This window comes from Uloborus diversus, chromosome 9, assembly GCF_026930045.1.
Source record: "Uloborus diversus isolate 005 chromosome 9, Udiv.v.3.1, whole genome shotgun sequence".
In the NCBI taxonomy this organism is placed as follows: Eukaryota; Metazoa; Arthropoda; class Arachnida; order Araneae; family Uloboridae; genus Uloborus; species Uloborus diversus.
Genome location: NC_072739.1, coordinates 106,603,413 through 106,616,224, shown reverse-complemented (window position 1 = coordinate 106,616,224; position 12,812 = coordinate 106,603,413). Strand labels below are relative to the sequence as shown.

At 30.8% G+C, this 12,812-nt stretch overlaps 1 protein-coding gene across 1 annotated transcript in view; it reads right to left on the bottom strand.

Moving 5' to 3' along the window:
• The window catches only part of LOC129230420 (uncharacterized), a 263,650-nt gene that overhangs the window by 86,099 nt on the left and 164,739 nt on the right, over positions 1–12,812 (bottom strand). The window contains exon 25 of the mRNA XM_054864820.1: positions 11,294–11,518. Within this exon, the coding sequence (XP_054720795.1) occupies positions 11,294–11,518 (225 nt within the window). The remainder of the gene's footprint in view (positions 1–11,293; positions 11,519–12,812) is intronic.

The following is a 12,812-nucleotide window of genomic DNA, read 5'->3' as shown; positions in this document are numbered from 1 at the left end:
TACTGAAAATATTTTTTTTTTCAAAATGGTTCTTTTGATTTCTCTTGTTTCCTCATGACTTGAAGTTGTACGGATTTTGACCAATTCAACTCCTTTCTAGGCTATATTCTACTTAGCTCAATGTTCTAATTAACAATATGCTAGAAGAAAGGATTGTTAACTTTTCCTCTAATTAAAATCTACTTCTTTAGACATTAAAAAAAAAAATCAAGTTTGATGGATGTCAAGACCACTAAGTAAGGATAGTAGCTTTCATCTAATGTTTATAAACATAAGAGGTGTTTTTTAACAATACAGTAAAACCTGTGAAGTTAATCACTGATGTAAGTTGATCACCTGTCTAAGTCGACCACTTTTTCAAGGTACGGAATTAGACCTTATCATATAAATCAACCTCTGTAAGTTGACCACCAGTTTAAGTTGACCACTAAAGTAGTGCACAGCAAGTGGTCAACTTACCGTATTTTCAGGAATAAGCGCCGCATTGAAATATATTCTCAAAGAAAAAAGTTTTTTAATGTATGCGCCACACCCGGTATAAGCGCCGCACCTTCCATAAGCACCCACCCAGCATTAAACAACTTAAAAGCACAATTAGTAGTAAAGAAAGCTGGATTAAATGTAAATAAAAAGTATTTTTTCATTTCTCGTTAGCATTTTTAATTAATGATAATAAAACATTTTTTAAAATCTCCATTTTGCACTTTTTGCCTTCAGCATTCCTCGACTGGCCATCACTTTCGATGGTTAATTTATCCGATTTCTAGCGGCAAACGCATCTTTCGTCAATGCCAAACTCTGGAAGCAAAACGATTTCCAATTGCTTCTGCCTTTATCACCTTAAAATTAAGGGCTGCAGTATAACTTTTCAATTGCTTAGGAGCCATTTCAAAAGCAACTCCGAACAAATTCAGGAAAAAAAGATAAGCCAAGAACGCAGGAACGACAGCAAAAGATACAACACGACGATGTGAGTGAATAATAAAATTAGAGCTAGGAGACAAGTATCCCATTAGGTTGCTTGACCAAGCAACCCATTTTTGTGAGGGAGGTGGTAAATTCCCTTTACAAACTGGACATCCATCCCTCTCTCTTACTAGTACTTTTGCTGCCCCCTCTATCCATCACCACACTAGAATCAATGCCTGTGAACTGAAAAATGACGTTATCATGCATCGGCCGATCGTCAGCCATACTACTGTTTTACGAAAATATTGTTACATGTTAAATTTTTCATATCACCGCTTCTTTTAATTTCCAAGTATTTGATAGTTCGAAACAGAAAATCAAAGCTGGATTCAAAATCCGTAGTAAGCGATATTTTCCCAAAATTACAAAAAAAAAAGTAAATTATTGAAAATTTTAGAGTGATTTTCTTTGACGCAATTTTTAACTTGGCGAGAATTTTTGATGTTATTCTTTGCCTCAATTTTTAGCCTAAGTTACTTAGAAACTACTTTGGTAAATCTATGTAGGTCTTTTTTTTTTTTTAATTTTCAACAAAACAATCAATAAAATGAGGCTAAATTCTCCATCACCAAACAATTAAATTAAGCTTTTAAAATCTGCCAAGTAAAAACAAATTCACTAAATAACATAAAAAGTTGATTAAAATAATCCTGAAAACAAACAAACCAACATTATAAAAAACCCATCAATAATAATCCGCCAAAAAGACTTTTTTATTATAGGTGCTTTACTTGGCAACTTGTTTATTTTCTACCTTGGCGAAATGAGAAAATATCGTTTTTATTTGCACCTCTTTATTGAGTTTTACATTTCTATGAAACTTTTAATAATAATTAATGATGCAACTTATATGGCGGTATTATATGTTTTTGTCATAGTGCGTCATTTGACACAGTATTGCTTTTCACGTCTTCACCTTCAACATAGAATAAAATATTTGGCCCTGAAAATGATCTTTCTTTTGAAGGAAGGGAAAATGAACACTTAACTTTTCAAGAAAGGTAAAAAGATTTACTTCTTTAAAATAAAAAGGTTGGATGTACAAGCAATTAAATCAAAAGCTAACATTTCTTATTTTTATTAAGAGGAAATTGGAAAATCTTCAAATTTCAAAATTATAAGTATACTACATATATATATATTTATACAGAAAATATGTATCATAAAGGTATGGCAGGTATTAGTGTAGCAGAAGTACAGTTTCAAAAGGCATATTTTTCATCTTGGTGATTATTTTTCATTTTATTTACTGTTGTTTTACTTGATCAAACTTACAACTAAATTACTTTTTTTGGCGATACCATGCATTATTTTGTTTATTAATGAACTTATGATAAAACAAACCATTAAATAAGACTAAATGTTGCGTTAAAATAAAAAGTAGTTCACCTTATGATTGAATTAAGCTAATAAAAAGAAAATTGTCTGCCAAATAAAAAACAAGCTAAATGAAAACCGTGAATGGTTCTTCTGAAATAAATTGCCAACTAAATTAAACAAATCTTAAGGCTGTTTCTTTAGTGTCAGAAACTTTCGTTTCTAAGACTTATTAGACGTAGCAACAGCAACAACTTTTCAAAATAAAACAACAGGTTTCGTTAGCTAAAACTTTTTTTGATTTACTAAATTATAGAATTAGTTCAAGGACTGTTGGTTAAAGGAAAAAAAATCAAAATTATACTCATTGAGTGATAACATTGTCGATTGGCAAGTTTTTATTTCGATATGAACACTTCAAAAATACTTACCCAAGTGGATAAGGTAGCAACTTTTGAATGCCTAATTCTGTAACTATACAAAACTACTACATTTCTTACATGCGGGATAAAGGTAAATTAGCCCTCTCTGTCAGGATTTTTTTTTAATCTAATAATGCGAGGAATTCAAAGATAATTTTCTATTGACGGTCAGTTTCTCTTAAGCCGATATGACACTTGAAACTTTAATGTAGAAAATGCAATGTCCAGTTAACTATAATTTAACAGGTAACACAGAATCACATTTTTTTTGTCATCATTTTGTACTTGTACTTGAGGTAAAACATCAATAAGATGATACAGATATTACTTATGTGCAACTCACTCGGCAATTCATCATAAAAATAATCATTCACAATGCTACAAAACTCATATGGAGCCATAAGACTCATTTACAGTCTGCTGCAACCACATTTATGAATCGTATACAAAGGTGTCTTATGTTATTATGATCCAGCTAATTAGCAATATTTCCCAAATCTAGCATTCAATGGATCACTTCGTATAGATCCAGGGCAAAAATGACGTTTTTTGCTCTCCTTTGGAAACGAAAAAGTAATTTCCTTTGCGAAGTTACACAACACATTTATGGACAAAAATGATTTTCGTTGGACTATGAAAGAGAAATTTTAAAGGTAAACTGGCCGATCTGCGCTTGCGTCATCAAATGTATCGTTGCCAGTTAACAGGCATTGACTCTAGTACGGTGATGCTCTATCTGACCCTTTCGTTCTGACGCGATAAGGCTTGCTTGCCCACGTGTATCAGCGTTTCTCTCCTTAGTGAAACATGTGCAATCGCTGACTCACCTTCCCTTCCCCCTCTTTGCTTTACTTGTCACCCAAAGTCGAAGGATTTCCTGACCCCTTTGCTCCGCCGCGATAACGCTTGCTCGCCCACGTGGATCAGCGTTTCTCTCCTCAGTGAAACATGTAATCGCTGACTCACCTTCCCTCCCCCTCTTTGTTTTACTTGTCGCCCAAGGGCGAAGGATTTCGCAAAATGAAAGCAAACGATGTGGTGTCATCTGTTAGCAACATTTTCAACTTTTTTTAAAACTTGAAAAAAAAAAAAAACTACCCGCCGCACCCGTTATATGCGCCGCACCGGCATTTTTTTAACTTTTTTTCTTGCATGCGTCGCAGCGCTTATTCCCGAAAATACGGTACACAGGTTTCACTGTATCTTTGATTGAATTATAGAAAAATGATGCAAGAAAAACATCAATCCTAATACATTGATGGCAGAAACATTGGTGTTCAAAAACAAGAATATTTATGTTGCATTTCTTAAGCTCAGTTACAAGGAATTTTTTTTTTAAATACAAGAGACTTGAGCTCAGGAATGAAAATGATATTCAACAAAAGAAAAAAGGCCCTCGGCCTTAAGTCTGATGCTTTTTCATCCACCGGCTCACTTTTTTTGTATTTAATTATCTATTGACTCAAGATTCAATTAATTCTTACTTGAAGAAAAAACAAATAGTAAAGATGAAGTTAAAAAAAATTTTTTTTGAAGCAAAACATTACAAGAAACAGTAGATTGTTATGAAAGTAAGTTTCAGTGCATTGAAAATAACTTTTATCACTAAAGCTCTGATGCAAGAAGTTGTAGTACAGAATTTTACTGATCATCAAAAACTAGGGATGTTGTACTGAAAGCTGATGTACAAACGGCTCATCTACTTTGCTTTGAAATGAACAACACATTAAACAATTAGTTGATATTCTGACAGGTCTCAGATGCACAAATTTTACTATTAGCAATGAAAGTTCTGTCGTCTCTATTTTAGAATGATTATTCTAACAATAGATGAAAAATACCACAATTTTGAGAAAAAGCTATATGATGAATATTAAAACTGAAAATCTAATCAAACTTAAAATATTATAGGGTCATTCCACAGTATTTGGCTTCAGAGCTTTGAAAAAAAAAAGTTTTGCGTTTACTGAAGTGTTATACATCATTTTAAAGCTTAAAATCTCTACTTTTAAATTTTATTAAAATAATATCATTTTACTCCCAAAAAAATTACTGATATTTTATTATGGACTTGTTGAAAAGTCTGGTATGTACGGGACATTTTATTTTAAACCATAACTCAAACAATAAAAAAAAAATAAAAAAAAATAAAAAAAATGCAAACTTTTTTTTGTTAAATTCGCAACTCCACAGCTCGAATACGCTACCTTGTGGCGATTTACAAAACTGCTGAAAAAACTAAAACATTGCGTTTCACGTGTTCATTTTGGGCAAAACAAAGTTTGTTATGTGTTTTTTTTTTATTTGCGCAATTCATCATTTGAAACCGTCATTCGCAACAGCGTAACATCAAAAATATTTGATATAAACTGTGAGTACACATTTTATTTATCTTGTTCTGAGTGAATTTGAATAAATATCAGTTTTTCAATTCAATGAAAAGAGCGGACTAAACAACATTGACTGGACACTAGGGTCATGCTGAAAAATTACTGCTTTTCCTTAACATAAATCCACATAAATGATTTAAATAACCTTGTTACTATAGCATCCAACTGAAATGGACAGCATGCAAATAAATTTTCTTGAAAATATTTATCACAGAACAGATTGAAAAATCCAAAAAGAACGTTAAGAATTTGAACAATAAAAAATAAAAGCTTGGAATTTTTATCGCTAAAATATCGCGCCAACTTTTTTTATTGCTCTGCAAAAGCTGTTATTATCGGTAGAAGAGTTTCGCCAAAAATCTGCTTATAGGGTTATGGTTTTAGTATTGTGTGAAAGAATAATGTATCTTGACAAGATTTCGCATATCAGTTAAATCATTTCCATAACGAATGAATTAAATGCATGATGATTTCTTTTGATATGCAATTATATAGTCATAGAAATAAATTATCTAGCGTTAAATGTTACTCTTGACAGTCTGTCACGTATGTGCACTATGTGACAAAAATGTCAACAAATGCCGGAAATGTCACGAAATTGGACATAATATGTACTAATGTATAGAAAAAACAGTACAAAATGAAAATGCTGTTTGAAGCGAACCAAAAATTTATGAATACCGAATTTAACATCGTGAAAATGGCTGCTTCAGAACAACTTACTGTGTGTTCTGCATTAATTTTTTACTTTCGTAATAATTGTTGATTTCTAATCTCTTTCTACATGGGTCAGAATAACCAAAAGACTTTGAAAAATCTTTTCAAATGAATAAAGAACAAAAAACCATACATGCGAACAAAAATTTCTGTCATTTCCTAAGTTTAGAAGCAATTTATACGTTACGGCGTGCATTTGTTTTAGTTTTTTCATCTGCCATTAGACAGTGACTGCAGCATCCCCTATAGTTTGTTGGAGTTGCGAATAATTATCTTACAGAAGTATAATTAAAAAAATTAATAAATATAAGTTAAAAAATTTTTCAAAAGGAAATTTCAATAGTTCCAAACCTTTGGCCCCGTACGTAACAATTTTAAGATTATTTTAAATTTAAAACATAATTATAGTTATGATATTTGAACAATATTTTGTTTTCTCTTCACTTGAAACACAAGCTTCCTAAAATAATAAATAACATTATTATATCTATAAATCTGTGCACAAAAAATAAAAATGTGTTTGGTACGGGACAAATGTTGTAGTTTTGATAGAAATTTAAAAATAAATAAATAAATAAATAAAAAAGAAAAGGATCTTTTTGGTATTTTTCTTTCATAGGTGGCAGCAATTATATAAAAACATTGTAAACAAGAAGCGTTCTCACAATTGTTGAGATGTAAGATTGTTTGAAATCACCTATCTCAATCTTAAGTAATCTATTTACATCGAAATCTCAAATGAAGTAGCAATTATTTTTTGTGCAATAACATTTTATTAACATATTAGTTTGTATATGATTTGATTGTGCAGAAGCATTGTTTGAAAAAAAAAGAAGAAAAGAATGACAAAGAAGCAAGCATATCTGATAAAGCAAAAGAGAGGAAAATAATTAAAGAATACAGAGAAAAGAAAAAAATAAGTATAACTGAGAAAGAGAAAACCAAACTGAAACAACATAAGACTGAAAGAAAGAGCACAAAGAGCAAGGAAAAAGGAACTTAAAGAGAAAATAAGAAGTCAAAATGCTGTCCCACTTGAAAAACCACTCATACCTTCCTTGTTGACACACCAAGTTATAGGTAAAAGAGCCAAGCGTATTAAAGCCATATTACCTCCAACATCAATCAAACAAATAACAATTATTGAAGATGTTCTCAAAAATTGGGCACGAAATAAAATGATTTTTCCCATGTAAATAACTTGAAACTTTTAGAAGGAATAAATAAGATTGCAGGGGAAAAAAAAAGAACAGATGCTGTTACTGAAAAGCAGAAAGAGGAAGTGTCTAAATTTTACCAGAGTTTTGCCAGAAAAAAAAAAAGAGTACATTTGATATTGAAAAACAATTTTTTGACTAAGATTGAAGCACCCAAGCCAATAAATAATAGAGGACATTTTTCCATATCACTGGAAGACGTGAAAAAAACTGAAAACGTTATTGATGTTTTAGGATTTAGGTGATTTACAGTCAATTCTCAATAACTCGAATCTAAAGGGACTGACAAAAAACTTCGACTTATCGGAAGTTCGACTTACCGCTAATTTCGGTTTTCGACATTTTAATACTAAAAACCATTGAATATTTTAACTAATATGCACAACAGACAAAATTACATAACTTAAAAGTTTTAAAGCACAATATGCACAATTTTTTTGTGAAGAGTTCTGAAGGCAAAGTTGTGTCTGGTCTTGAACTCCTCCAGCCATCCAGAACTAGCGTGGGAAATTTTCTATGTTCAGTAATACAGCAAAATTCGTTGTTTTCTCAGGCAGCAAACATCTACTTATTGAAATGGCATGGTCTTGAATTCGATACTTCTGGAACCACTTGAATAGAGCTGATTCCACTTCAGGAAAGGCGCATTTTCAGGGGTCCCGCTGATGCGCTACAGCGCATAAAATATCCAGTTTTCGAGAAAAGGACCCGATATTTGAAACTTAACGCGCTCCGCGGGACGAGCTATTTCTCCCCAGCAGCTCATCTTTCTTCCTCCTTATCAAAGTCGCTGCCGCCATTGTATGTCATTACAACCGGATGCAAGTTGATTCAGGTTTCCACAGGCTTTTTTTTTTCAGTTGAGGTTATTTCCACCACCCAGTATTTTCAAAATGGACCCACTTTTCCAAAAGCAGTGGGTTCTTGGGACCCAGCCTTGGGAGCACCCAGTGGTACCCCTGCATTTTTATTCGTTTCAAATTAAGATTTATGGATTTGTACCAATTTTGAAGTTTCTCTTTTGACATTGTTGACAGAGTATTTGGAGACATATTTCAAAGCATTACATTTCTTTTCGATTGATGAATTCCTTTCAATGTGGTAAATAAGTTTTACTTTACTTTCTAAATGCAAGGTTTTTCAGCTTTCCCTTAGACATCTAAAGAAAACTCTATCTCTCTCTTGGGAACTTATCAGCAAATGATTGAACTAAAGAATGAAGGGGAACGCATCTTAACTTAAGTAAGCCTTTGAATAAAGGTACAATAAGTTGACTTGGCAACTTGACAGCTTAAAAGCAGATTAATCGTCCAGCAACATGTCTAAGTGTAAACAGTACGGTACAGCGAACGAAAACAAGCTATACACTTTATCGCACATCGGCTCAACAAGTATTGTCCTTGCTTTACAGGTCTATCGTGCAGGAATTGCAAGTGAAGGTGAATGAATTTTTCTCTCATAGTTACTTGAATTATATATATTTTTTCTTTTTGTTCTTTAAAAAAAAAATTCAAGTCATCTTTGAAAAAACTTCGAGTTAAAGGAAGTTAACTTCGAGATATTGAGCATAATTAGGATGGATTTAAAGACAAAGGGATAGGGACTTGATAAAAACTTCAAGTTATAGTAATATTCGAGTTATCGGACTTCAGAGTTATCGCGAATTGACGGTATATAACTTTTTGATTCGTATTTATTATCATAATAGTCAAGTCAATCAACAACCTAGAAATGTTTAAAATGGAAATTAGTTTAAAAACATAATATAATTTGTAAAAATATTAAGATGTTAAAATTATACTAATTATTTTTAAAATAATATTTTTTTCTGTTAGTACAAAATTAAATACATAAGTAGAATGTATAAAATTGATGTTTGAATTATTTTTGATTTACTTTTAGGGAAAACTATGCTTTAAAATCAGAGGTCATGTACGTAACAAATAGCCTTGTCCTGTAACACAAGTAATTAGCTCTCAACAATTAATCAAGCAATTTTTTAAAATTATTTTATGGTTTATTAAAATAATGAATATTTTTGTATCTAGCCATTAAATTTATTTCTTAAACTATTTTGAAAATTCAGAGAAAATTTCAGTATCAGAAAGGTACTAATTTTTTTTTTTTTTTTTGTGATGTCCCACATATGTAACAAAACTTAATTATAAAAAAAAAAAAAAAAAAAAAAAAAAAAAAAAAAAAAAACACACACACACACACAAATAGCTCAGATCTTAAAACCTTTATAGCATAATATAGCTGAAGAAATGAAAAATGCATTAAAAATAATTGAAAATCATTTCATTTATATTTTAACTGTAAAAACAGTAAAAATATGACAAAATTTGGCTGTGAAATGTCCTGCGTGTAACACATGAATACCGTGCAATGACTCTATATTTTATTCTAACAACATCGGGGAGTCAAATTTAATATCTTGAAAGACATAAATACTAATAATGAAATACAATTATAAATTATTAAAAAGTCATAGCTTCCAACATGGGATTATATAAAAAAATTTTGGAAAAAAAAAACAACCGACTTCAAAAGTGCTCTAAAAAGTGAAAAATAATTTTATTCTTTAAACACCATCGATAATACTTTTAAAACATAATTTTTGAAGTTGGCGCAAAAACAAAAAGTAAAATCCAGTGTAACCATGCTTCGTTCATAATTTTTTCAGAAAATCAAAAGTTAGGAACAAAACATTTATATCGTTACTCAAATATGCAGTTATCAATGCATAATGCATGTGGTAGTGAAGAAACTGGGCCTGGTTTAATTTATAGTTGTAGTTGAGTTATGGCGGTGAATGATTTTATCTATCGTTTTTGCGCCAACTTCAAAAATTATGTTTTAAAAGTATTATCGACGGTGTTTAAAGAATAAAATTATTTTTCACTTTTTAGAGCACTTTTGAAGTTGGTTCTATTTTTTTTCCAAAATTTTTTTATTTCATTCTTTTTAGTGTAAATGTATTTCAGAAATAGTAAGAAGTTACCATCACGAAACTTCAACTTATTTTTTTCATAAAAATGCTCCATACTTAAAAAAAAAAAAAAAAAAAAAAAAAAAAAAAAAAAAAACTATAAACACGCCTTAAATTTTAAGCAATTGGCACTAAAAACATCTGTTCCTCTCTAGAATTCATTTATGTGTTCATTTAATTATATAACCATTTAAATATTACGTTTTCCCAAACTTATTTACATTTCACAGCATACAAGGTGCTTGTGATGCAATCCTGTATCTCGTTACTTAGCCCTGATAATCTGTTATTGGCATAGACGATAACCATAAAAATACTACTATATAGTTGAGGCAAACATAACCTAGCAGCATTGTGAAGGCTAAGCATATCCTGATCACTGAACCACTTCCACGATAGGTTTATCTCCATTACAGAGCAATGACACTGAAGAAACTTGATGCTTGCTTCATAGAAGCTTTCATTCAAAATTATCATCAAAATTTCTATTAATATCACTGTTGTATGGCACCAAACTTTTGTAACAATAGGTTTTATATTTAATCATTTAATAGGGAAATTGCGTGAAATTTACTGTTTTTTGCCCATAACTTTTTTTCTAAAGCACAAATATGGTCAAACAAGGTAACGGGACCTAATTTGAGCCATCCCCTATCCATTAAAAAAAGAATCATCAAAATCGGTTTACTAAGTCAGACGCTGTGAGTGGACAAACAAAAAAAAAACATACATACGGTATGAACTGATAACCGCCTCCTTTTTGAAGTCGGTTAAAAAATTAGGGAGACTGTTCCATAAATGAATGATAAAAATGGATTGTAAAAGGATTTTTTTAGGATTAAATATGGATTTTTTAAATTAAAGTAACGCATAAAAGCATAAAGAACATATATTAAGGACAACTTCAAGGACATGAAGGCTTGAAACATATTTTCAAACTTTCAGCTTATTTACATCTTTCCCCATTTTGTTGCAAATATTGCTTTGAGTGAGAATTTGCTTCCCCAGAAATTCTAACTATACAAATTTCTTTTCATGGAATTTCCTGATTTTTGATAAACTTTAGAAATTTCTACTTAATTCAGGAGCTCAGGGGAATGCATTGAAACTTGAAAGTCTCTTGATCAAACTGGGAGAGTTGAAAGCTGTGAAACATAGTCTATATTTCAATAAAATAATAGTTTGTAACCTCAGTTGTTTTGTAATCTATTGCTTCAAAGCCGCAAATATACAAAATAATCTTCAACTTATCAGATGAAATAAACTTACTGCGTTCCATGAACAAAAGAGGCATGATGTTTGTTACAGCTTCTACAATTGTTTTTCTTTCTAACTGAAAACCTTTGTCATTATACATTGGAGAAAACTTCCATGTATCATAAGAGTCTACAGTAAATGCTGTTGAAGGCAATGACGCTTGCTGCCCAATAATCTTCTTGATAGTGGAAAAGTAAGCACAAAGATTTACAGCATATAGAAACGGTTTAATTAACTCTAAAAAATAAGATAAAAAGGCAACTTTACTCAAATATGTTACATTATTTATTTTCTTACATAAAAGCACACTAAAAGCTTAAAAAAAAATTTTTTTAGTCAGATTAGAAAACAATTCCTAGTAATGTTGCTTCTCTCATGCTGTTATAAACTAAATTTTGCTTTCAACATTCAACAAAAGATCCCAACTAACCAAACACATTTCTCTTTAATATAAAATTATGAAGTCAAACTATTTCAAGAACACTAAATAAGTTAGAATTTTTTAAGTAGTATTTATTGAATCAATTTTGTTCTACTGTCAATTTCATCGTAATGTTTTGAAATTAAACATGCACTTCCTTAAAAACTTTCAAGCATCACATTTGGCATCAAAGTGTGAAATATTTTTCTTAGTACCACACAGGTATAAAAGTATCGATTCTTAAAAGACCGCCAGTTAACTATTCCACTAAAAGTTAAGGTAATCTTTACTAATAATAAAACTAAAAGTCTGTCTGGATGTCTGGATCTCTGTGACGCGCATAGCGCGTCATAGTTCCCATAACTTCTTCATTTAGTAGGTCAAGGCATTTGTAATATTTCAGCGATTTATTCAATATTATTAACGGATTGTTCTAGCGAAAATGGCAGAAATTGTGCAGGAGAGTTAGGAACTTTTTTTAAAATCAATTTTAATATCAAACATCAATTAGTAGTTTAAAATTGATTCTCCATTTAGTTGTTTGTAATCAAGTAGAGAGAGGTGGGGCACGTTTGTCCGCTTTTTTATTATCTCATCAAAAGCTTTAATGAATAGTTAGATTTTCTACAGTGAGTTTCATTAAATATTTCTCAACACCACAGATCCGCCTGGTGGGGCTGTTGGACTGCATAATGCAAACAACATCTGTTATAATTTTAGTGATAAATACTATCAAAAATTGTAACTACCTTATTCTCTTGTGTGTAAAGTCAAAAACACAAAATTTTAAAGATTAATATAACATATTAAACTTATTTCAATTGATAAATTATCTTTGATTAAAAACAGCAATAAGCATTCACAATTTGTACAAAATTATTTTTTTTAATCAAAAGAAAAATCAACTATTAAATATTCATGAGAATATTAATGCAGATTGAAGTTAACAAAAGATGTGCTAAATGATGTCTGGGAATATAAAAATGCTATTTCCTGAGATTTGGAAGTAGCACTTTTATTGTACTGGGTTTCGGCAAGATAAGTCATATGTTACTTTTATGCACAATCACATCAACATTTTGAGCTCAAACTAAAAATACTCCGCATAAG